This window comes from Acromyrmex echinatior, chromosome 4 (assembly GCF_024713525.1).
Source record: "Acromyrmex echinatior isolate Ae372 chromosome 4, ASM2471352v2, whole genome shotgun sequence".
NCBI classification, from domain to species: Eukaryota; Metazoa; Arthropoda; class Insecta; order Hymenoptera; family Formicidae; genus Acromyrmex; species Acromyrmex echinatior.
Window position 1 is genome coordinate 12,576,428 of NC_141855.1, and position 25,978 is coordinate 12,602,405.

The 25,978-nt window shown below is 31.2% G+C and overlaps 4 protein-coding genes and 1 non-coding gene across 7 annotated transcripts; 3 read left to right on the top strand and 2 right to left on the bottom strand.

Moving 5' to 3' along the window:
• The first annotated feature begins 446 nt into the window (after positions 1–446).
• Positions 447–2,123, top strand: RpL36 (ribosomal protein L36). The gene is made up of 4 exons (XM_011056761.2): positions 447–559; positions 764–902; positions 1,204–1,338; positions 1,978–2,123. Exons 2-4 carry the CDS (start codon positions 765–767, stop codon positions 2,059–2,061), a joined length of 357 nt encoding a protein of 118 aa, XP_011055063.1. The 5' UTR covers positions 447–559; position 764; the 3' UTR covers positions 2,062–2,123.
• A 493-nt stretch (positions 2,124–2,616) lies between these two features.
• On the top strand, positions 2,617–2,689 carry TRNAV-AAC (transfer RNA valine (anticodon AAC)). The gene has a single exon. It is a non-coding gene; the product is annotated as a tRNA-Val (tRNA).
• Positions 2,690–4,882: 2,193 nt separating this feature from the next.
• Positions 4,883–12,566, bottom strand: Wdr24 (WD repeat domain 24). Its single transcript, XM_011056760.2, has 14 exons — positions 12,243–12,566; positions 11,367–11,671; positions 11,148–11,245; positions 10,801–10,917; positions 10,015–10,237; positions 9,033–9,246; positions 8,705–8,953; positions 8,471–8,631; positions 8,051–8,234; positions 7,805–7,973; positions 7,545–7,692; positions 6,926–7,430; positions 6,634–6,795; positions 4,883–6,166 (listed from the first exon to the last, which is right to left on the bottom strand). The coding sequence occupies exons 3-14, from the start codon at positions 11,242–11,244 to the stop codon at positions 6,038–6,040; spliced, it is 2,358 nt and encodes a 785-aa protein (XP_011055062.2). The 5' UTR covers position 11,245; positions 11,367–11,671; positions 12,243–12,566; the 3' UTR covers positions 4,883–6,037.
• A 438-nt stretch (positions 12,567–13,004) lies between these two features.
• l(3)80Fg (dnaJ homolog subfamily C member 16 l(3)80Fg) lies at positions 13,005–21,106 on the top strand. 2 transcript variants are annotated; one of them, XR_015544759.1, is made up of 13 exons: positions 13,005–13,748; positions 14,822–14,888; positions 14,966–15,159; positions 15,229–15,509; positions 15,613–15,803; positions 15,896–16,230; positions 16,394–16,697; positions 16,916–17,064; positions 17,379–17,603; positions 17,731–17,944; positions 18,029–18,130; positions 18,203–18,543; positions 18,740–21,106. XR_015544759.1 is itself a non-coding variant. In XM_087405201.1 (12 exons), exons 1-12 carry the CDS (start codon positions 13,501–13,503, stop codon positions 18,320–18,322), a joined length of 2,430 nt encoding a protein of 809 aa, XP_087261327.1. In that variant the 5' UTR covers positions 13,005–13,500; the 3' UTR covers positions 18,323–21,106. The 2 variants fall into 2 exon arrangements, 1 of the variants encoding a protein (XP_087261327.1); XM_087405201.1 differs by having other exon boundaries at positions 18,203–21,106.
• A 162-nt stretch (positions 21,107–21,268) lies between these two features.
• On the bottom strand, positions 21,269–25,727 carry LOC105146468 (sorting nexin-25). Of its 2 annotated transcripts, none has more exons than XM_011056757.2 (11): positions 25,317–25,727; positions 24,373–24,683; positions 24,138–24,307; positions 23,675–24,069; positions 23,184–23,610; positions 22,746–23,050; positions 22,422–22,679; positions 22,209–22,345; positions 21,901–22,140; positions 21,453–21,735; positions 21,269–21,364 (listed from the first exon to the last, which is right to left on the bottom strand). In XM_011056757.2, exons 1-11 carry the CDS (start codon positions 25,551–25,553, stop codon positions 21,293–21,295), a joined length of 2,835 nt encoding a protein of 944 aa, XP_011055059.1. In that variant the 5' UTR covers positions 25,554–25,727; the 3' UTR covers positions 21,269–21,292. The 2 variants fall into 2 exon arrangements, with proteins under 2 accessions (XP_011055059.1, XP_011055060.1); XM_011056758.2 differs by having other exon boundaries at positions 25,255–25,393.
• Between the last annotated feature and the right edge of the window lie 251 nt (positions 25,728–25,978).

The window sequence follows — 25,978 nt, forward strand, 5'->3', positions numbered from 1 at the left end:
ATTATGAAAAAATGAACAGAAGAAATATAATTAGGACATTAACGATATGTCTTATTATCGAGACTAAATGAGAATATTTCAGAATTTACTTATATGAAGAATTCTAGAAAAGATATAGACTTTCTCAGCACTTCTGAAGTATTCCAATTTGTATAAAAAATTTCGATTTTCTAAAAAATTATCTTAAATAAAGTTTTTTAAAAAATTATATACACACAATTCTGAAAAATTCTAAAATTTACATAAAAGATTCTATTAAAAAAATAAAAATATATATAAAGAAATCTAAGAAAAATTTTCAGCAAAATTGTCATTGAATTTGCAAATCTTTACAGTATGAAATTATTACATCTCATCGCCTTTCCTTGCCAACTATTGTTTTATTTCCATTAATTCTTCACTATGAAATAATTTATATACTTCACCATGGTCAAATATTCCAAGTCAATTTACTTCGATCATTTCGGAATTCAGAATTTGCTACGCATGCGCCTGATGCGCCTGTATGGAATGGAAGTTCTTTTCATTCTTTTTCGACGCGTGGACGTTCGTTGCTAAGGTTAGTATGGTTTAGCAAGATTTCGAATCGTGAAATATTATTGTAATCCGTTTCTGATCAAAGAAATTTGAACGATTTCTTCACTTCGGCATTCAAATTGAATTTATAATTCGCTGTATCGAGACATAACTCGCGCGTATTTTTGACAATGAATAGGTGTTGTCTGTGAGATAACCTAAAAAAAAAACCGATCTCTGTCCACAGGATGGCTCCGAGATACGAATTGGCCGTCGGCCTCAATAAAGGCCACAAAACGACGAAGATTCGCGTGTCTAAAATTAAAAATATACCCGCGAAGGAAAGGACCAAGACCGTCTGCGTACGACCATCCAGGATAAAAGGAGTAAGTGGAAAGTGTATAACCCATAATTCTCTCATTTATGGCATTCAGCAGAATGTTTATTTTGCAACTGTTGAAAGTTTTCTTCGCTGACTATTTCTCTAAAAGTATTGATCTAAAAGTATAATCCAACCAACACTAAGAAAACTTTCAATAGTTACAAACATTCTTTTGATTGTGAATATCATTATTGTATATGGATTAAGAACTGATACCCCATAATTTATTACCAGAAGCTTATTTGTCTTCTTTTTCTTGTGTTATTATTCATGTGTTATTATTCGTCCTCAATTTCTCATTGCAGAGACAAACCAAGCACAGCAAGTTTGTAAGGGATCTGATCCGGGAAGTTACAGGACATGCCCCTTATGAAAAACGCGCTATGGAATTGCTGAAGGTGTCAAAGGATAAACGTGCCTTGAAATTCTTGAAGAGAAGAGTAAATGTCTTTTCTCACAAGTTTTAGACAATAGTAGAATTATAATAGTGTCACATAATTTCATAATGCTCTGAGTTCTGCTTTATGGATTAATGGAATATCGATAGCTGAATAAAAAAATATGAAGGATTTAAAGCTAAGGATCTTGTGTCCATAATGTTAAAAATTGCTCTGAGATCTCAGATTGTTTTCTAGAAAAAAATCACATTGATCAAATTGTTGAATTGTTCAAATGTGAATTCTTTTGTTCAAGAACTTAGAATAGTTTCTGTCACCGTAAATAAGAAGCTTAAAAAATCCTAATTCAAGATCCTAATCCAATTTCAAAATGTTTAATATTCTCTCTTGCTTTTATACAAAAATCTAACACTGGCCAATTACTGAAAGATAATAATTAATTTCTTATTTTAAGTATTAAAAACTTCATTGTTCAATATTTTTAGTGCTTCAAATTAATAATTGATTATTGTCTTTTAGTATTAAATTGGTTCGTATTAGATTTTTGTAAATATGCAAGGGAAGAGTCAGTGTTATGTGCAGAACATGGATACTTATTAAAAATATCAAAACTTTTTTTCGGGAACGAGAAGTAGAGTTCTTAAACTTTTTTTTTTATAAGATGTGTTTTTTATTTTTTAGTTGGGTACACACATCCGTGCCAAGAGGAAGCGAGAGGAGCTTGGAAATATCCTGGTACAGATGAGGAAAGCAGCTCATCATTAATTATATCCATTAAAATTGTAAACCACTATATGTACTTGAATAAATCAATATTTCGATCTCGATACAGATAGAGTACATTATTCAAGAATACTCGATGCTTTTATCACCTTTGATTCAAATAAATTGAGCAAGCATTTGATAGCCCATTTACTCATTTTATTTTCATGATCTATTTTCGTCTGACTTGATAGAGAAGCTACATATATTGTTCCAATTATCGTTATAAAAGACTTAAATAGTAGAAATAATTTTCAATAATTTTAAAAATAGTTTTTAACAATTCAAAATATAATAAAAAGTTGTTTATGCATTGCTATAATTAAATTAATAGCTAATAATAAGAAACGAAACAAAATTTTATTAACTATAGATAAAATTTATTTATCAATATTAAATAAATACCAATTGTGACAAAGAAATAGATTGAAAGACAATCGATATTAGTAGTATTTAATACTAATTTTGATATAAATATTCAAAAATAAACGCGATTTGTTAAAATTTTATATATCTCTTGTACTAGATATACCTAAAATAAAGCAATTATTTCCATCAGTTTCCGTGGTGTAGTGGTTATCACATCCGCCTAACACGCGGAAGGTCCCCGGTTCGATCCCGGGCGGAAACATTTTTTGTCTCAAAAACAAAACATGATATATTTTTTTTATTTTTATCATTATTAATTATTGCAAATGTAAAATATTTACTGAACGTACTACCGCTTTATTGAAATGTATCTACGTTTTGTTTTGCAAATATTGTGTTATCAAACAAAGAGTACGTTCCAATATTCACTGCCGCAGTGCTGAAACTGTACAATATATGTTACGTGTGCTACAGATTTTCATTACTGACAGTAAATATCGGAACGCATCCTATAGCTACTAATATAATAATTAATAACTTTCTTTATAATTCACAATCTGTAGAGGTAAAAAAAAATACCTTTATTAATTATAAAAATATGAATCTCAATCTAATCAATTTAATCGATTTATTAGTATATATGTTTATATTAAATTTTATTGTTTCATTATTATTAGCTATTATTAAAATTATATCAAAATTATTAAATTACATAACTTTAAGAATAATAATTTTATAATATATAATGCATTACATTCCATATATTATTTTTTTATTACGTATAACATTTTAAAATGCTTGTCATTATACAATACAAATTTAGTATTCTCCAAGACATTTAGTTCAAGAAGCAAAAGATGAGAATTGAAACATGTGCCTCTCGATGCCTTCGACAAATCGTAAAAGTTATTAGGAAAACATGTTGAAGAGGAAAGATAAGCGACAGGATACAAGATAAGCGACAGAGTGATACAAAAGCGCTCTTTAAATAATTAGACGATGTCGATAATCATAAACGGCACCGACGAGATACTATTAAAGACCGACATCCTTATCGGAGTTCGTATCTTTGAGAATATTGAAGTGATTAAGAGTTAAAAACTGATAATATTGTATTAATTTTATGATTTATTTGTTTAATAGATGTATTTATGCATTTAGAACTCAATAATACTCGATTTTTCTTTAAAATTGTGATTTCAGTGTTATCGTCAAAGTTTGATAATCAACAGAGATGATAACTACAGAAAAAAAATTGTAATTTTTCTGCAATATATAGGATATTACAGCTTTACAAGTATGCACATTTATTTATGGAACATTTATATAATAAAAAATTATGAATTTAATAATGATTAAGCCAAATATTTATGTTAATAATAGCAAATTTATATCAATTGTCGATAATGTCAGCGTTCTTCAATTAAAAAGAATGCCCCTCCGAGCCCTTTTTATACCGCTGAAAATTTGCCTAGGGTTGACGATCTTTAATATCTCGTCGGTGTAAACGAATAATAAATTTACTAACTACAATATCAATTATAGGTAACACTGCCATCTTATTATCCAAACAGCGCGAAATTTAAATTAAATTTAACTATGCTTCTTGTAACCTCCTCTTGAAAGATGTTCTTCTAATAACTTTTATGCTTTCTTCTAGAGGATCAAAAGATGCATAGTCCAATTACATATAATTCAATCTTTTGTTTTATTATTTAGAATGAAAGAGAGCAAAAACAGGGATAATTTAAAAAAAGTGATCTGTGTAATGGATTATCTTTAATCATAAACTCGTATGTAGATTGTTTAAAAGAAACTGGTGATATAGAAGGCTTTTATATTTCCCCATTTCTATCTTGGCTCATGTAAATTCATAATTTAGAACTGGAATCTTTGGCGTAAAAATTTATGATATAAATAACATAATTTTTGTAACTTTACTTTCATTATATTATTCAAATAGAATAAAATATATTGATTATATTACAATAGATTCATAATGATAAAGAAATTTTTTGTGATCTTTCACAAAATTGTTAATATTCAACAGTGCCTTATCTATTTTACATGGACAAAAACATCTTATTATAGTTTTTACAATTACAATTATACTTTTTACAATTACAAAATGTCATGCATTATCAGTAATACATATATACATGTATGTATATACATATGTATATATGTGTGTGTGTGTGTGTGTGTGTGTGTGTGTGTGTGTGTATGTGTGTGTGTGTGTATGTGTGTGTGTGTGTATGTGTATATAGAGAAAGAGAGATTTTTGTTTACTAACAATAACTATATAAAATTTTGGATAATAGAATTTCGACTTATTAGAAATGTCATATAAATACTAATACTTCTACAAAAATCTAATAACTTTTTAATATAAAATATATAGTATAAATAGATACAATTATATGTAAAATATATATGTTCCTTTTCCCTCGTATAATTTTTGTTCATAGAAAAATAATTGAAAAATATAAAAAAAATAATTTTTGCGTTGTTTTATTCACAACAAAAATAATTGCGAGTATGTAGAATAATAGTCTATATATAATTATATATATATAACTTAAAAGTTTGTTACATTTATATAATCATATATAAGAAATGATTTCTTCAAACTTTGTTTGCAAAAATTATCTTTTTAATTTTTGTTTATCTTATTATTTTTTTCTGTATATACAAACAGAAATTATGAAAAAGAAAATATATATGGCTGACTGTATATATATAATTTTTATATATTTTTAACAATTTATTATATAAGGTATCTCTAAATTTTCGCATACGGAGTACAAAACGTGATATTTTAGTCTAGTTAACTTTAAGCCTTAAGCCGTAAAAAATTGAGCAATTACAATCGAATGCAAGGAGAATAATTGATTACGATTCGTCTATTTCTTATTAAAGCTTAAGGCTTATAAATCTGTTGTAGATCCGGACTTATGCTAAAACAAACAACTTTTTTCTTTTGCAAAATTGCGTCTGACAAGTAGTTTTTAAAAAAGAGCAGGTTGAAATTATACGAGTAAAAATTATTTATCGAATGTAATTTTATTACAGGAAAAAATTGTTCGTTTTAGCACAAAAGACAACTTTTTCCTTTAACAAAATTGCGTTCGATTAATAGTTTTTGCAGAAGAGCAGATTGAAGTTAAAAAATATAAAAAACAAAAATTATTTATCAGACGTAATTTTACTAAAAGAAAAAGTTGTTCGTTTTAGCATAAAGTATCATGTCTTGTACTCCGTATTGAATTTAGAGACACCTTGTGTGTGTGTGTGTGTGTGTGTGTGTGTGTGTGTGTGTGTGTGTGTGTGTGTGTGTGTGTGTTTTATATATATATACATACATATATATATATATATATATATATATATATATATATATATATATATATACATTGTAAGAGTTCTCTCTACAAATTAATTTTTATATATAATTTAATTTATATATAAATTAATTATATACGAGTTAATTTGTACAAGAACTCTTATGGTGTATTACGTCACAATATTCACATTTTGTAGTGTTTTATTTTTAAATTATCCATTTCTAACACATATATTTATCGACAGCATTTATAAAGTCGATATTTCCTTAGTTGTATTCGCAAAGATGTCCACAACCAGTAGGACATTGTCGATTGTTATTAAACCATTCTCTCATATGATTTATATGGCCTCCATGTGCACAACCTTGACACCATACATAGATACCACGTACAACCTGCAACATACACCATACATAGATATAAATACAACCAAAAAGTATCAATATTAATAAAAATATTTACACATATATTTATTAATAAAAATATTAACAATTTTATCATTTGTACTGAAATTATTTTATTATAATCGAATGCAATTAATTTCCATGTTAATTATAATATTGTACTAAATTGTAACTAAATTTGTGAATTAGGCTTTAAAAACAATTTTCTATTATCTGTATAATAAATCAATCAAATTTTGGAGGAAAGATTTGTACACATAAACAATTTTAAAAAAAAAACTAAAAAATATATAATATAAGATCCTAAAGAATACAAATCAAAGTGATAAAAAAATATAAATCAATTTAAAAACAGTCTTGAATATTGTAATTTTCTATATTTTTTAAGTTCATTTCATTTTGAATATAAATACAAATTATTTTATAAATTTAAATAACAAGAGCTAAATTTCTCTTACCTGATTACAAATAGAACATAAAGCGTGCTCGGGCGTATGACAATGATCACACAACCATGCAGATCGTTGCAATGATTTTGTGCATGCTACACAACACGCGTGTATCGTAGTTGACTGTTGATTTAATTGCGATATAGATGGTATCCATGCCAATTGTATTATCTATAAATTATTTACATTAAATCAAATTTTTATTATTTATTATTTTTATTATTTATGAATAAAAATTATCAAAAAAGAAATTGTCAATTGCAATTAAATAATATAATGCATTTTGTAATTATGAACAAACCTGTGTAGCTACATGCCAGAGCTTAAATTTGCCGAGCAGGTCCAAATATTCTAATATCCAATGTTCCTGTAAAGCTACAGGAATATTCAATTTTTTTCTTATTTCTCCTAAGACAATGAGCATCGATACTGTTGTCTGTACATCTCTTATTGCTGTGTGAAAGTGCAATCCCTCCAGAATTAAAGGCGTAAAATCAAAAGGCAGAGGTTTTGGTAGAACCGGAACTACTAACTTAGGTTGATCTTCGATTATAACAGAAGTTGAATTCTCGCTGAGATCAGGAGGATGATTGGGAAATTGTTCTGGTGGAGGAGACCGATCCTTGATCTCATGTCGCAAAGGAAAAGCCTCTTTCTGCAATTCCTTGGTCCAATCATCATCTTCCATGCGCATCACAGTTTGCCTATTTTCGCTGTGATGTTCTAAAGACACTGGTTCGTACTCGGTTTCGCCAAAGATAAAATCACCTCGTGATGTAGAAGGTATATCGCTAAGTAATGGTCTCCTATAATTAGAAACATTAAATATTCTGATTATACCGATAGAAATCAATTAATCTCAACACGCACGCAATATAACTCTAGAATTTAAAATGGCAATGATGAATATATAACAATACCTTGGCAGAACAGTTGTCGTATTAGTTGATGGTCCCGTGATATTTTGATTCTCCGGTGCTTCAGTTTCCGTTTCAGTCTCATCATCACCGCCACTGGCAGCGCCAGCAGGATTTTCCCCCTGAACAGATCTTGCGTCCTGTTCATGACCTGAGAAAAATCAATTTATACAATTAAATATAATATGATAACATATTGATATGTTATCCTGCTATTAATATGTTATTAATATGTTATTCATGATATTCCTGCTTATACTTACTTGATTGTTTACTCGCATTTGATTGTTCCATACCAGAACTTTTTGTTACTCCAGGTATTATATTTGATGTATTAACTACATCTTCTTTAGGCACCGTCGGTGCACTCTTTTGGAGTATCTCAAACGGATCTGTATACATGACCTTTAAGACTTGCCACGCTTTGCTGACCTACAAATAAGACTATTATTATTAAATATATTGATGCTATTATATAATGTATATATAAAAAAACATTTTTTTCTTACAACATAATTGCCAAAGTCATACGCAATACGTGCATTGTGATCGCAGGCTTCGCTTAAATTTCCAGAAAGCAAATAATTTTCTGCGGCTATCTTAAACCAATTCGGTTCGCGTACACATCCACGGAATCTATTCATTACACTTGAAGCCATACAAAAATTATCATCATTTGTTACAGGTGTTCTCCTACAAAAGAACAAAAATATCTAATAAACACAAACAAATTTTCAAAAATTAAAACAATATAAATCTCTCAACTCTATTATAAAAAATCTTTTTTAGCTGAAAGAAAACTATTAAAATTGATGGCTCGCAATGTGGCACCTAAATTTATAACAATTTTATTCATTCTATTTATCTTGGATTTTTTTTATAATCGCAATATTTTTATATAATATAATATAATATAACAAAATGTTCACCTCATTAAATTACTCAGCTGCCTTGCAATACTTGCTGGTTCATATTTCACCTTGGAAGCACATGTAATGTCATGTTTTAAATTTATTGCAACACTTTGTGGATTCGCTTTACTGGCTGGTCTTACTGCATCATCAAAAACATGATGGTATAATGTACAATCCTGTAAAATGGAACATAAAGTAAATTGTGCTACATATTGTAATAGAAAAGCGAATAATGGTTGGCAGTATTACTCTGCTTGTTGATAGAAACGATTGCGGGTTGCCTCTCCATGCAACACCTGTAGGAACATCCTTATGCTCATTGAAACTCGCGAATGGAATGTACGGTCTGCGAATATCCCATACATTTATGCTACAATCAACGACTAGAGCACAGCTGGCTATGTGATACTTTTTCTGAGGTCTCCATTTTATACGTCCCACTGAGGCTATAGTATGTATAGTATAATCACAACTTGGTTTACCCAATAAATCCCATACCTTTAAAATTATAATGATATAAAGTGAGAAATTATACATTCCACAAAAAAGTTACATTAATATGTAGAAAATAAAGTACTTTGATAGTTTTGTCTCTGGATGCTGTAGCAAGCCAAGTAGCTTCTGGGTGCCAGTCACAGGCAAATATTGGACCACTATGTGCAGTAAAATGTTGAAAGTAACGCTCTGGTTTTCTCATATCCCACTGTTGTACATGACCATTCTCCGATACAGCAGCAAAAGTATGAGGCTGTTGTGGACAAAATTGGACATCTCTCACAGACTCTGTATTACTAAAAACGTGAATATATAATTATATAACAATCATTAAACTAAATGAAGTCTTTTTATTTAACCTTTAGACTGCCGGAAAACTACTTTTATGGCTCTTGAATTTGAGTTAAAATACTTTTAATGGTATTTTAAATATTAAATGTATCAAACATATATGTGCCCCAAACATGTATGTAGCCCTCGCAATAAAACGTAAAAAAAATATATTAAAAAATATACAAAAAATAAAAAAATATAAAAAAGTAAAAAATTATAAAACAAAAAAATAGTAAAAAAAATATTTAAAAAATTAAAAATTAAATAAAAAAGAAAATCAAAAAGGAGCTACAAACTTTCTACATCTACATCATAAACTTTGGATAATGCTAAAAGAAAGTTTTGAGTCTATACATTTACATTCATTTATGTTGTCAATGCGTTTAGGACTCGAAATTTTATAAATCTATGCTCAGAATTGGAATCAACGGTATCAAAAATCCCTAAAACTACACTATTTTTGAAAAAATAAACATTTTTTATATTTGATTCTTGCCGGGAAAGCCACTTTTGTGGCTCTGCACAAATCTCGAAATTTTGCATCATGTGTATATTATTTATATAGAAAAATTTTTGAGAAAAAAGAATCATTATTTTAATGAAAAAATGCCGGTAGTCTAAAGGTTAAATAAAAAAAAAGCACTCTTGAAATATAAGAAAAAAGATTTCGCCGTTATATTTAGTAGCTTTACTTATTATGCTATAACATAAATCCACGCAGCTTACTTTACCTATAAAAAGTCTTAATTGCTTCTTTTATTCGCAAATCAAAGCATTTCATGGTACCATCTTGTGAGCCAGATATCAACCACATGGGTTCTGTCATGTGAAAGCTTACTTTATTCACAGTTCTTTTATGATCAACAAATACATGATCCTGTTTTGATCGAGATTGCCTATTCAAATTCCATAAAACGACCGCACCGTTTGTTGCTGCAGTCGCAAGTATATGATCTACAAAAATTAATAAAATATATTACAAAATAATAATAAATAATTTATTAAGACCATATATGTCAATATACAAGTAAGAGTTTAATTGTAAATATAACGATCAAAGCTGGATCTTAGATGCTTTAAATGATTTCTATGTAAATTTATATACTAAATATGTAATCATTTGAACTGTGTGCCAAATTGACTTTTCGGACTTACAAAATAATGTGATTCATTATATTAATATAGTTAATTAATATTTAAATATAATTTATAGAAAAATAATTGAATTAAATATATTCATGAAAATTTGAGTTAAGCTAGAAAAAATTCAAGTATCTATCTTTTATAATATCATTGATTATTTAATATAGGATTTAATATATAAATATAATATAAATATATTAGGTGTTGGAATTAATTCGTAGCGTTTTTTAATGAAAGAATGTTATTTATTTCACATGAGCATTAAAAAATACATTAATGAAAGTACTTCCCATCACTTGTAAAACGCTACGAATTAATTCCAACACCTAATAACATAAAAATATATCGTATATCGTAATAAGCAATTGGATTACCATCATTAAGATTCCAAGCAACATCATTGCAGGAAAAATTCAGATTCAAATTCTTTCCAACACGAAGATTGCAGGCTTCTTCAAACCTATCTTCCAACAATGTGAATATTTTGAAAACTGTAATAAAATATTATTATAATATAACTCTCATATTTATTTCCTTTAGGAATAAGAAAATAAATTTAATAAAGTAAAATTAATTAATTATAATTGTTTCGACCATGTCAATCAGATTGTAATAATTTGTATTGTATATCCTAATTATTATATATTTTAAAATATATCTTATTATATATCCTAATTATATATTTTAAAATATATCTTATTTTAAATTTATGTAAACGCACCATTACGACCGGCTATTACAACCTGGCTGTTATCCTTGTTAAGGGCTAAGGCGTTTGCAGGTCCTTCTTGAGCAATGCATATAGTCCTCGATGTCATACTGCATTTCAAAAATTAATATTAAAATATCTAATTAGTATTAAGAATTAATATTAAATTATCATCGCAATATTAAATTATTATTAATTATTATTATAAATAACTATTAATAATATTCACACCTTCTAATCACTGTTTATGTTTCCGTTTTATGGAGTTCTTTTTATGGAGCCTCAAGCACATGTCACGGAGTTACACAAAGTGTATTCATTTGATACTTATATACTTTAGGACATACTTTGGAGCAGCTTGTCAAAAATAACTTCCGACAATTACAAATGTACAGTTATCTCTAAATTTCTGTTATCTTTCTTTCATAAATATTTGTCATTCTTTCAGAGAGATTGTATAGAATATATTTCAGCTATCCATAATCATGTTGGAGCAAGATGACATTGCACAATGTTCGATGCATCTACTTCTCTTACTGTGTATAAATAAAATTAGTATTCATATATGTATATGTATATACATTCAATATAAATTTGAAAAAGAGAGAAGTAAAAAATTTAATATGGAATTTATGTCCATTTCTAATGTAGATGAACTTTAATCTTGATTTAACTTACTTTTTATTTTCCAATTCTAAAAATTAAAAAAAGATAAAAAGCTCTCATTAACCTGAGATTAAAGTTGATATCTATATTGATAGAAATGAACTTGAGGATAATTCCGACCAAACTTTGATTAACTTAACTGATGATTAAATTGTCAAAAAATACCTGTTTATTAACATGCTCAGAATTATTAACCTGCTCTTGCTGTTACAAAGAAAAAGGATCAGATTAAGAACGATAAATTATGTTAAAAATTTTGCTGCAAGTAATATTTTGACAATCGAATCGATCATTGATTGACCTAATCGGAATTTCAAGTTTCATCGAAGTCACTATCATAAAGAAAACAAATATAAAGATAAACATAGAGAATAACAATTAAATATTATGACAAAATGACAGGCACAGATTGTGATAATTGCAACAATAATGATAACTTACAAATGTAACATCGTGACAAACAGAATAAATTATTATGACATTTAATGTAATGATATAAGCGGTTGCCGAGCTATTTCTTATGGACACGAGATTGCACGAAGTTGTCATTGAAGAGTTTGAACGGCAAGCCGAAGCACGCGCTGAAACGTTCGCAAATAGAATAAAAAAAAAACGAATCACGGCGACGACGACAACGACAGAGAAGTGCGTTGATTCGCGAGAGCTTCATGAAAACTCGCTGTGCGTTGTCTGCAATACTGAGTTCAGATTCCCACTCGAGTGTCACCCAGATATCGCTCCATCCTTGTTGTTTATTATATGTACATTAGACAAGGATGACACCTGGGGAGTACCTAGATCTGAACACACTTCAAACTGATCGTGTTTTATGCCCGTATGTTTTATGCCGTATTCATAATCAGGCCTTAGGGTGAAATCACATGGTGCGGAAAATGACTGCGGAATAGAGAAAACGTCATAGAAGCAATCAATCAGCGTTCTTCTGCATCATTCCGAATAGCGCTGATTGGTTGCTTCTATGACGCATTCTCTGTTTCTCAATCGTTTTCCGCACTGTGTGATTTCACCCTTATATTTAAAGCTTCCTTAAATTTATCTTCAGATACTGTACGAATTATTTCATTGGTTGCTGAGCATCTAAAGATAAATTTAAGGAAGCCTTAAGTACAAGGTCTGTCTATGAATATGGGCATTAATCCTGAGCTCTGTTTCCTGAACTCTGTTTTCTGTAACTACACTGGTGTACACTTCTGAAACTTAAAGGGAGATAGACATATGTTTGAGATTTGGCGAAAGCGAGAAAGAGAGTTCTAGTGCAGTCTAATGCAGGAATAAAAACAAACCTTGTTAGCCAGTAAGTAACCTGCTGGCCTATTACCTATAATATCTATATGTCTGGATATGCCTATCTGATGTGAGGTGTCCCTACTGTTCCTTCGTTCCGGTGCAACATGATGGCGGTTGTAGTTTGGGGAGTGTTGATGTGAGGAATTAGGAAAGGCTTCCTTTTCGCCGACGTTATCGTGACGTTCCATACAACGACGACAACGACAGGTGGACGACGATTTACACGACAAGTATGCCATTTAATTCCGAGCGCGACCAGAGCGGAGAGCGTGAGTGACAGCCGAACAGTGTTAAGGGAACGGTAACGTCACGCGGGTCCATAACACTACGAGGTAGTCTGCACAGTGCCACATACGAGAAGATCCTCGTGAGGTCCACCGCTGTGTCGCAAATGATGTTGTCGATTGATTTTTTAATGACGGGTGATCGGCAAACTCACGGCGATGTTGCGCGAGTCGCCAGTGTCGTTCCGTTAATGAGATACATGTTTCTGCTGCTGAGCCTTTTCGCGCTCCTCCAGTTGACACTGCCGGCGGCTGCTGGCGATTCTTTGGGTGATCCATACAAGATATTAGGCGTGTCGAAGCATGCGACGTTGCAGGACATTCGAAAGGCATATAAGCATCTCGTCAAGGAATGGTAAATGGTGTACCTAATATGTTTCTGTTAGAATGTATCCAGATGCTGTTAGAATGTAGCCAAATGCTAGCAGTATGCCTACCAGCAATTGCCAACAAATTTGATCATGATTTTAGACTCCTATCCATTATATCCTCTTTAAGCTTGGTTTCTGCCACTAATAGCGAATTCGATCACTTGCACTATGCCATCAGATCAGTGTATACCAAAAGCTGCTTTACATGGAATTACCAAGGTTAAATGTAAAAGTATATAAATATTTCAAATGATTAACTATTTACTAATGATATTGTTATTTAACAAAATATCATTTTATTGTCAAAGTTAATCAATTTATATTTGTTTTACTGCATTATACATCACTGCATTAAGATATTTTATATAAAATAGCTTTTAACACTGATCCAGTGTAGGGCGAATGATCAAATTCACTATGATTTGCCAATCTTAATATAATAACAGATATGCAGCAGGAATGAAGCATACATCATTGTGAAGCCTGTTCTTGTCACTGCACTGGGCTGTACTAAAAAATTTTCTATCTTGCTTAATCTATCTGCCAAATTTCAAATATATAGCTATTTTAAGTACAAGTATATGCTAGTTCAATCATAAAAAATAGATAGAGCTGTCATGTTATTACGCAGGACCTGCTGATTTTCTAATATAGTTCAAATATTGAAAAACAGCAAACTGTACTTGACTGTTGCTACTAATATAGGCCTACTTGACGCCATAAATGACTTGAAACATTTTTGAATTAATCAATTAGCAAAATTCTTTCTTCTGATTGGGTAGTCAAATTTGTTTTGTAGCATGAAGATTCATTCTATTTGACATTTACAATGCTCTTATTTTTGCTACAATGCTAGATTATTTTATCCTTGTTCCAAGTGTGAAACAAGAACAAATGATGTTCATTTAGTGTTGCAAAGTAGATCTCACCCATAACATGCGATACGCAGTTTACAATACATTGCTCTTGGCAGATTTGGCTAGAAACAGATCTGGATAGAAACATGCTCTTTCTAGGTATAAAACATTTTTATACATTAAACATGATTTTTTTTTAGGCATCCGGATAAAACTGATCATCCGATGGCCGAGGATAAATTTGTAGAAATAACAAAAGCTTATGAGGTAAATTATATATCTTATCTAAAATGTACGAGGAGCAGTAGCGAGAAGAAATTAACTTATCGCAACAAACTGTTTAGCTTTTGACAGATCCAGAGAGAAGAAGAAAGTTTGATAATCATGGAATTACAGAGGAAGGTATACCCAGGCAAAGGAGAGACAATAGTCACTTCAATGTTCTTGATCCATTGGAAGAATTGTTTACCGGTAATTTTAAATTTCACTATCAAAGCAGAGACATCACATTGTTCCATAAAATGAGCATCACATATCGGTATGTATTTCCACGCGTCACAACGATTTGTCGCTGTTGAAATTACATTAAATGCTTCGTAAATTACAGATCGTTCGAGAATGTAATAGTGCCCAAGACTTACCGTATGCCATATTTAATCTTATTTTACTCCGACTGGTGCTACATGTGTCTGCAAGCGGAGCCTACTTGGAGACGATTAATCGATGAGTTGGAACCTCTGGGACTTGGTTTGGCTACAGCACACGCTAAGAAAGAGTCCACTTTGGCAAGAAGGCTCGGCATTCACTCTCTTCCGTGTCTCGTTGTTATCGTAGACGGACGCACTAGTGTCTACAAGGAATCTGTGTTTGGCATTCAAAAAGTTGTTGGTATGTTTACTACTTTAAAAATGTATACTTTGTCTTATTCGCTGTTTCATTTTATAAATTCTCAAATTGCGAACTAATAATCCGTTTTTTTATTTTTCTGCAGAATTTGTACGAAGTAGGCTACCATATAAATTAATAAGTACTATTAATAATAACAACGTAGAAAATTTCCTATCGGGCTGGACGGATAACCGAATACGCGCTTTGATATTTGAGAAAAGAGACTTTATTCGCTTGCGATATTTGCTTACGTCCTTTTACTATAGAGATCGAGTAGCTTTTGGCTTTGTTCAGGTAAAAAAAAATGTTTTATGATATACATATAATCAATGTTAATAAATCTCAAATTATCCTTTAATCATCATTTTAAATATTTTTTTTTATAGATTAGCGTACCAGAAACTAAGAACATAACGTCAAAATACAAAATCTCAGGCGAATTAGATACTTTACTGCTTTTTAACGAGAATTCTGAGAAACCTATGGCGTCTGTTAGTATGAAAGATATTTCCAGTGAAACCATGCATAATGTTATCGCTAATAATAAGTTTCTCTTATTACCGAGACTTTCAAATCAAGCTATGTTAGATTCAATATGTCCGCCTGAATGGCTGAGGCCGCAAAAGCGATTGTGCGCTGTTTTGATATCGCAGCAGAATAATCCTCTGCACGACATAGCTAGGCACAAGTTTAGACAAGCGGCATTAGAATCATCTTACAGGTAATGTCTATCTAATAAACAAATTCTTATTTTAATACATTGTATGATTATAAAATTATTAATCATTTAAGTCCATTTTAAGTATAATACAGTTTTTAATAAAGATATATAATGGTAATTTTTATATATGTTTATTAAATATTTTATTTAATAATATTCACAGCACGGAACGTGTCAGATATGCATATGTATTCAAAGATACGCAACCTGAGTTTGTATCAGCACTGTCAGCCGGTGAAGGCAGTCCACTGGAACCCTTATTACATATCGTCATCATATGGAGACGAGATGCTAATCACTTGAAGTATGAATGGTTTCCTCATGGATGGCTTGAGACCATTCAGAATGAACGTATATGGAATGAGACGCGTAGACATTTAGAGAAAACTATACAAAGGCTGTTACGTACCACCGAAGCTTTACCATATTCTGCTGTTGTAGGAGAATTGGCAGATGAACATGCACAGGTATGTCTGCTTCCACAATAATCATAATATTCTTTCTGATTTACAAAAATTGTTAAGCTACGTTCAAAAAATTTATCCGAATGTCTCCAAATGTCATTTTATTCTTGTTGTTCACTAAATATTAAATAAGAATAAAATGATATTCAAGAGATATTCAGGTAGTTTTCGAACGCGACCTTAGTAATATGCCATATTAATACTTTAGTATACTTTTCTAGGGCACTGTAGACAGATTGATAGGAAGGGCATTATTAGCGGTAGATTATATATCAGATAATCTGACGAAAGAGCAAATATTGCCTTTGATATCGGTGCTGATTACTCTCATGCTAATAGGAGTTGCAGGATATGGAATGTCATACTTAGTGTGAGTAGAATTAGCAAAGTAATATAATACATTCTGATTTTTAATTTTGATATTGCAGAATATTAATCCATTTCAAGATTTAGTAGAGATCATTAAATAATTTTGCCAAATAATAAATTACTATTCACTTAAAGCATATACATTATGTACATTAAATTAATATGTTGCGAAAAAATAGTATTTTGTGTATTATATAAATTATATAATTATATAATTATATAATGTATTATATAATTATATATGTTAAATCATATACGTGTTTATATATATATATATATATTTATGAATTTGTACATTTTGTTTTTTATATTCAGTAAACTAGAAGAAGCAAGTGTACAGTCTGAACATGTTCAGTGCAAAGACAATATCAAGTCGCTTCCATCGCAGCCGCAATTACGATTACACGAATTACGCGTGGAGAAATACTATGGATTAGTTCGGCTTTTGAAACCAGGATGCCGAACCATCGTTCTGCTAGTTGACGCACAAAGCCGATTAAAGTTATTACCAGCTTTTCATAAAGCTGTGTGGCCTTATAGGTACACTCTGTTATTAGCATTTCCTATTTCTATTCATTACTCTATGTTGCAAATTATATGAAATTTTACATATATGAATATTAACGACAATATGAGAAAGAGAGTGTCATCATAAACCGTTTTTCAGAAAGAATAAAACGCTTATGTTCGCACATCTATCATTAGAAAGGGGTCTTGATTGGTACAAGAAACTGTTATCTCTTGTTTTATCCGACCAGAAAGAATTAAACATAAATATCAAAAACTGCGTTGGCACAGTCTTGTCCTTAAATGGACATCGAAAGTATTTCTGCATGTACCATGCCAAACATCCAGAATGTACTAAAGGTAAAAGTTCTAAGGTATGTATTATCGAAATAATCTGAATTCCTTGAAGTTGTCTATCTGTTGTTATCTGAAAATAAAACAATTGTATTATATTATAGCGTATGGAAAAAATGACCAAGCAACTTGCCAAAAAATCGGAGGATCCGGAAACAGGCGCTTTTATCGGTTTTGACAGTTCCAACGAATCCGATCAAGACGAGGTATACGACAATATAATTAAGAATGTTCTTGACTTTCAGTATTTATCACATTACCAACAATGTTTCTTGTAGGGTGGAAACATGTTATATCAAGATCTTTTAGATGGATTACCGATGTGGCTCGAGAGATTGTTCGAAGGATTAACGCAACGTTATTATATAAATTATTGGCCCGAGTTCACTGCCAAGTAAAAGGAAGAAAACAAATAAGTTTTTTCTAGATGTGTAGAGGAGACTATGACGCCTAGGGACATGTATCTTGACACATGACACTTATCTTCCTAACATTGAAAGAGTCTTTAAATTTGACTGCTTGATAATATCGCTTCAGTCGTTACGTGTTTACAATCTGACTAAGTATATGTCCTGTACTCATTTAATTTTCATCCTTAAAGATCGAGACTAAATATTTCGTAAGTATTTTTTACTATTTATATCTTCTTTTTAGTTTTTAAGTACACTTTTTTCCAATTTGTTAAAAAAATTTATATACAAACAAGTTTAGATGACTGAGATTTTATAATTTTAATTGTTAGTTTATTTATGAAACTACTTCAAGAGACATGCACCTTTGAATGTATTTTTATTTTTTTTTTCTCTTTTTCATAGGTTGTTGTTATAATGCAGTCTGAAAACTTAGAAAACCATATTGAATTATATAGATATGAGATAGCAATTGAAGACATTTTAAAGTTTGGATATTTAATAAAAGAGGCTGCAACAGCTTATGGACTTGATGAAGATTATTTATCTCTGTTTTTACATACAATCCTTACGAAGGGAAAAGTAATTAAAGGGGAAAATAAAAATTTATCATTTCTCGATGAACAAGTATTTCTGCTATATATAAAAATATATCCTCAAGGACACTGTGTTTGCATAGCATGCTTTGAAGAATATTTTCCATATCTAATCTATAAATTTGTAAAAAAAAATAAAATAAATTATCCATACTATTGGAATGTATATGGGAAGGCAGATATAGTTACAAAAAGAGATTTTCTAAAGAGAAACGAATATGAAATTTCAAGATTATTTTCGAAAGATTGTATAAGATTATCTCCGAATAATCTACTTAACAAATCTTTGTACCTTGATAATGATGTTCACGAATGCCCACAAAATTTTTAAGCTCATGCAAAATTGGAACAATCACAAATAGGTAGCATCTAGTCAAGAATGTCTTCTAAATGTAAACATTATTATTAAGAACCCTATGAATATAAATTTCAGACAAAAATGAATGATGATTAAAAAAGAGAATCAAGATGTGCTATTTTCTACAAATTTTTGCTTAATCTCTGCAAATATATATTTGAAATTTAAAAAAAGGAAAAATAGTTAAATGTTGAAAAATATATCAAAAGAAGTTAATAGGTATCATAGTCTCCTCTGTATCTCAGCAAAAGTGATAAAGAACAAGTTCGCCTAGTCAACAGAACATTATTGCCATCTGGATATACTGTGATTCGAATGGACACAGACGCAACCCTGTATAAAGACAAAACATATTCATTACTTATACTAAGTACCATTTATAAACATATTTACAGTTTCCTGCATTTTAACATTTTTAGATTGGTCTTTAAGTATTGTTAAAGAAAGTAAATTATAAACAAGTTATGTAGCAAATAGAAGAAAGAGAAAGATTATCACTGTACAGTGAATTGATTTCTCTGGATAGGTCAAGTTTTCTATATACTACTACTACTATTTCATCCGTTCCTATATTACTTGGGAATACTCTTTCTATTCCTCGAAACTGCTTGTATCTAGTCAACACGTTACCAAAATTTTAGCAATATTGCACAGTACAAGCAAATAGATCATTTATATTTCCTTAAATATGACTGCGAAATCGCGATTAATTGTTATTCTGAATGCGTTTGAATATGTTAACTCTTTATAATATTATATCAATCGCTATTTTTAATGTCATGAAAAGAAAATTTATATTGGTATGTGGTATGGTTTACCTATATAATGCGTATCTCTGTCGCTTATTCGCGCGCGCGCGCGCCCTACGTTTATAAATATTATATCATTATATGAGCATATTTCTCGAATCCAAATGTCAGTAGTACATATCTATTTACAGAATTTATACTTTGTCAATATAGTTACCGTAAAATCGATATTCGTAAGAGCGCGAACCCAAATGATAGCATGATAAAGGTATTACTTATGAAAGAGATAATTGCCCTTATCAAGATTTTTATACGTCCATTACATTTTATTTTTACTTGCTCTACTTTTGCATTTCTTGTATAATTCTTTAAATAATGCATATGTGCATATATATTATATTATTTATAAATAAAATATACATATATATATATATATGCTTATATATATGTGTATATTGTTGAATATTATATATTATGTATCTGGCCAAAGTATTTTAGTAAACTTCGAATCAGCTATTTACTTTTCCTTCGGATATGTACCTAATCCTTTTTTTGTAAAGCGACAGATGTAAATACTTAATTATTTACGTATAATATTTCTTTATCACAAAAAGCTATTAAAATGTATTAACCGTGTATTATAGAAACATGAGATATACAGTAATGCTGTTGAAACTACAAATTATGTGCGCTCAATTGTTTATACTTTATACCCTTATATAAAGATTAAAATTAATGAGAAACAGACACATGAAGTTAATATTTCTATCCTAATAACGTTAATCTTGTTGGTATTCTTAAGTTTCATCTCTAGTTACTATTATATGAATATTTATTTAGCAATTAAGCATTCAAGCAATTTTTTAATAGCGCTTTTAAATATAGTGATATATTCATATCAATTTTGCGGTAACTGTAAAGTGCTTTAAGTTGCTGCTCATTTCTTAATATGTGACTTAGCAAACTTTCAAATTGATTTTGCAAAATGTTATGTATACATTGTTATGTCTCTTACAAAAACTCAACTTCGATTGTAAAGAACTAATATATTTAGGAAAGTTTAATACAGCGTGGCGTGTAGTTTATTATACGTTATCCACATTAGAAGTGTGTAAATATCTTTCTCAATGTTAGCGACATATTCGCAAGTAATCATTTACTTTTGAATTTTACTGCATTTAAAAATTATGTACAATAAGATCCGCTAAAAGGAATGAAATGGGATCGTATATTCATTGTATATCACATTGATACTTTATTTCGTTAAGGAACATTGTTTATGCTGCAATTCTGGGAATATTTCATACATTAATACTTCAAATATATCCTGTAAAAGAAGAATCAGTAAAAAAAATGAATCTATATACGTATATTTCGACGATGAAACAGAGACGGTTACAAGCTGATCGACTTACGTAAAATAGCTGCTTATTCAGATTCACGTTTTGCAGGGAGTCGAAAACTTTAATCGCGCCACGTTGAGCACTTTGTGCTCCTACTAGATTTGTTAATACTTCAGGTACATTGTTGAGAAACTGTCTACGTGCCTCGCCTCGCGTTTTCAACTTTTCTTCGTCAGTGCGAAGAACGGTCTCAGATACGAGCTGCCCATTCGGCCACCATGCTCTCGTAAACAATTGTATGTAATAATGAAGCATCGGTTCGGAAAACACCCATGCAACGGTATCTCTGATTTGCCTGTAAATCAGTGATACATTAACGTATCTTATTAAATATCTCTGTCTTATAATTAAACTACAAAAATTAAGAAATTAAAAAAGTTATTTACATAAAATAAACATAAAAGCAAAGTATTTAAAAGTTTTATAAGGCAAATAAAGTTTTGTGTACGCGACATTTCACCTATTTATAGTACGTCCATAAGTAATCTGTACGAAAGTGATGAGTGATCGTCTGAGCCAACGAAATACTCCTCTTAAATCGAAAACTTCTCCAAGAAGCGTATACAACGGCTCTGCGATCGCATCTTTGCTGACATTTAAATAGGTGTCTGTGCCAGTACGGCCCGATTCGCTATCGTCCAGCAACAACGAATAATCTTCTTCATCTTCTTTGTCGCGTGGTTCGTTATTACCGACAGATCTGTTATGAAGATTTACAGAGTCAGGAAATAGATCAATGATCATATGATGAAATTAGTATACGCGTACGTTTTAAATAATGTGGACAAAGAAAAGCGAGATTTCTTGGGAGATGGTGCCACCACAGCTTTAAGATGCTCGGAGCTTGGACTGAGAAAGGTATACAATGCCTCACTTTGATTAAGCCTCTCGTCCTCCAAAACAAACTATAAGAATTAATAAACCAATTAATAAAGCAAACAGTATTAATAAAATAGTCCAGATTCACATTTAAGGACCTACATTCAAATATTTTTGTATTTGCATCTTAGCTTTATCAAGAGTGCTCTTGTCAGATTTTCCGAAAAACTTTAAAGGCTGTGAAGGTAAGTCCAGGCTTTTAACGTTAGAACATAATTGACGTAATTTTCTATGAAGATCTTGAAAGTCTTGCAGTTTTCTCAACACTACCCATCCGCTAGATATGCTTTCATCATTGTCTTCATCCTCTGCCATATGGACAACCAGTACAAATTGTGGAGGATCCCCGTTATCAGGCATCTATTCAATAAGAGAATCATAAAAAAATCTTTCTATATATACAGAAAAAAATTTGTATTAAATTACCTCTGCACTCTGCACGTCGGCTCTCCAACGACCCAGATGTTCGGCCCACATTTCCGTATGATTTAAATGTGCCTCCAACTGTCGCTTTTCACCTTGCAGCCATTCGACCTCTTTTGCCAATATGCTAAGTACTTTGCTCTCGGGCTTGAGAGAAGATTTGAGCGCCTGCAAAGCTTGCATTTTGTTATTTAATTTTTCATGCAGCTGATCTAGCTTGCTACGAGCGTAATTCGATCGTTCACCAACGAGCAAAGTCGAAGTTTCCGACAATGTACCATCAATAATTTCGCGGTCTTCAACCAAACCTGATGCACGACAGAAGTTTATAAATATAATATATAAAATCATATATTTTTTAATCACTCACATCAATTACACTAAAATAAATTTTTATATAAAATCTAATTTTAAAAATATATAATGTAAAATATAATTGACCTTCTGCCCTCTCATTAAGTAATGCCTCCTGCATGCTCTTATATTGTTCGCTAACGAGAAACGATGGATAATACTTCTCCTGGAGTGTCTTGACGACGCTATCTTGGACCTCGTAAAATACATTAGGTCCCATATCGCCCAACAAAAAAGCTTCCATCCGCTTTCGTACGTTTTTATCCACCTTAATCTCGGCGGTAGGTGATCTGATGTAAGTGTAAAAGATCTCAGCTCCCAGTTGATGCCAATTGGATCGTTCTGCGGCCCGTAATTCTTGCACTGCCGCCCAGTAACCGATCAATCCTTGACTAGCAACCTGTTCCAGAAACTGAGATAGATATCGTCGGCCAGTCACATTATCTAGAATCGTTTGCAATGGAAGTATTCTGCCCTCCGTGATTTCCGTCGCGTTACATATATCGTCTGAATCCTAAAAAAATATCATTATGAAATATTGTTATGTTACCGTAACTAACATGAATAAGACTTTCTACCTGACGAGGATATCCATCCCATCCCAATGTCTGCATGTGACACTCGCACGTATTCTTAGCGTATGTCAGTTGACTGATATACCTCTTTAACTTTCTCGCTCGAATGGCATCGGAGTTTCCCAGAGCGTTATTTTCAAGATCCAAACCTTGAGCTCGTTTTACGTTTTGCACTGTGGTAGCTTGCATAATCTCGGTAACGATATTATATCTAATATGTTTGAGAACTTCTAGATCCTTAGTGCTTTTGACCATCCGGATAAAATCTTCGAACGATTCCGCGTATTCGTATGTTTTCCTGTGCATCGCTTCAGCAAGCTGCTGTTGATCGATGTATGTCAGGATCTTCTGATTGATATAATCGGGATCCGTGATTAAATCTATCGCCGGTTTTAAGACTGAAAAAAAAACAAAGAAGTCAATGAGAAATAAGTCATGTAACTGATAATTTTCAAAAAATGCTTACTTTTGCATGTGAGAACTTCTCTTAAAAGAAATTTTACTGGAGAAAGGGAGTAACTGCGTGGTAACAAAAATAAGATATAAAGTTCGCTAATCTTCCTTAAATATTCCAGTTCAGCGACAGGCGACATTAAATGCGCTGACAAAATAAATACAGGATCCTCTCCCTCCGACCTAAATGCGACAAATAAATCAAGTTGTTTCTCGTCTTGAGTACGCCAATAAAAAGAGACGCTTACGAAGCCGCTTGAGCTATCCGGATCTTCTCGAAGTGAAAAGTAAGCTTATTCACTATACTGCAAACCACTAGTTTAGTGTGGTCAACATGCGACAAGCGTTCGTGTAGGCTCTGTATCGCGCCCCACACATCCTGTTTCATGTTATCTATCAGCTGTTCGGAGCCAAAGGCCAGATCGTTCAACCAGAAGCCGACAAAGTCCTGAAAGATCAAATCTAGAAGATTCTGCAGGGCACCATCCACCAGACGTGTGAAAACAACAGGATAACGTGTATGTTTCCTAGTGCTGGCTGATTTAGGCTCATATCCTTTCTGAAAAGCCAATAATCAGGAATGAACAATGATAACCATTTAGGCCTGTTCTTTCCAAATGAACTTTTTGCGTTCATTTTTTTTCTTTTCTTTCTAACAAAAAAAGAAATAAATGAATGATACAAGAAATTCAGCTAAAAAGAATTACAGGCCTATTTGTTGAGCTTTTCATTTGTTAATACAAGTTGACACAAGCATCGTTTTGTCTTTGTTATTCATGGAAGAAAGAAAGACGTTTATGCCTACTTGCGAACAAATCCAGTTCTTCAAATGTAAGATCAACTATAATTTTGATTTAATTCACTATTTATCTTTTTCTAATTTTTAAAATTAGAAAAACATACAGAGTAAATTGAATCGAGATTGAAGTTAATCTTATAATGGAACTAGGCCTAAAGTATTCTATTCCATTTAAACTCAGTTCCATCAACATAAGATTACCTTAATCTCGGTTCAATTTACGATTTATATTTTTTTCTAATTTTAAGAATTAAAAAAAGATAGTCAGTAAATTAAACAGAGATTCAGAAAAAATAAAGAGAAATAAAACGGAGATTAAAGTTAATCTTACATTGATGGAACTGGATCTAAATGGAAAGTATTCCATATCGATGCATCGTGTTTCAATTGTACCATCAACATATTGTGGAAGGCGTCCACTTCTGCAATAGTTTTAACAGTTCCAGTGCCAGTCTGATGTTTAGGCGACAAAGCTATGTTGATCAGTATCATGATTAACGGGCCGATAAGCAAGCAGGAGCAAGTTAATACAATGTAGAGAAAACAACACTGGACGTAGGTCCAGTCCATAACAATTCCCAGGCTCATAACGGCCAATGACATAACGCCAATGACAACGAGAGAAACCATGGCTTTCTTTTTAATACAATTGTATTAAAATATGCGATGCGGCGAGATAACAGTACTTATATCAATGAACATATACACCCAACAATGCTTTTTAATCTCGCCGCGCTGATAACACGAAACAATATCGAGAGCCTCGCCATTTTTAAATGTCGAATGTTTCGCACTTTGCGACACTTTGCGCTCTGTTTGTGCTGAGACTACGGCCATCTTGCGACGAGACATAGCAACTAGAATTAAACTACTTGCTGGTCAAGTGGTTTATTCGTGATGTAGAATGCATGACTGCATGTATGACTGCACCGATTATTATTTTCGATATTTGCAACATAAATTCTGAAAAATATTCCCAAATTAAAAGTATGCAGTCATAATATTGTAATATATATTGGATTAGGGAAAAAGTCCCTTTATAAATTGGTAAAAAG

Bases quoted from the DNA above. Each gene is read 5' to 3' on its own strand.
- LOC105146468 (XM_011056757.2), bottom strand. From the start codon at position 25,553: ATGGTTTCTCTCGTTGTCATTGGCGTTATGTCATTGGCCGTTATGAGC. The intron at 22,141-22,208 runs GTACGCGTATAC...TCTTCATAACAG, and splicing joins TTGTCCACATTATTTAAAAC to ATCTGTCGGTAATAACGAAC. The intron at 21,365-21,452 runs GTAAGTCGATCA...CTTCTTTTACAG, and splicing joins TGAATAAGCAGCTATTTTAC to GATATATTTGAAGTATTAAT.
- RpL36 (XM_011056761.2), top strand. From the start codon at position 765: ATGGCTCCGAGATACGAATTGGCCGTCGGCCTCAATAAAGGCCACAAA. The intron at 903-1,203 runs GTAAGTGGAAAG...TTCTCATTGCAG, and splicing joins GACCATCCAGGATAAAAGGA to AGACAAACCAAGCACAGCAA. The intron at 1,339-1,977 runs GTAAATGTCTTT...TTTATTTTTTAG, and splicing joins TGAAATTCTTGAAGAGAAGA to TTGGGTACACACATCCGTGC.
- Wdr24 (XM_011056760.2), bottom strand. From the start codon at position 11,244: ATGACATCGAGGACTATATGCATTGCTCAAGAAGGACCTGCAAACGCC. The intron at 8,632-8,704 runs GTAATACTGCCA...TCCATTTTACAG, and splicing joins CGTTTCTATCAACAAGCAGA to GATTGTACATTATACCATCA. The intron at 6,796-6,925 runs GTTTGTTCATAA...AATAATTTATAG, and splicing joins TCTGGCATGTAGCTACACAG to ATAATACAATTGGCATGGAT.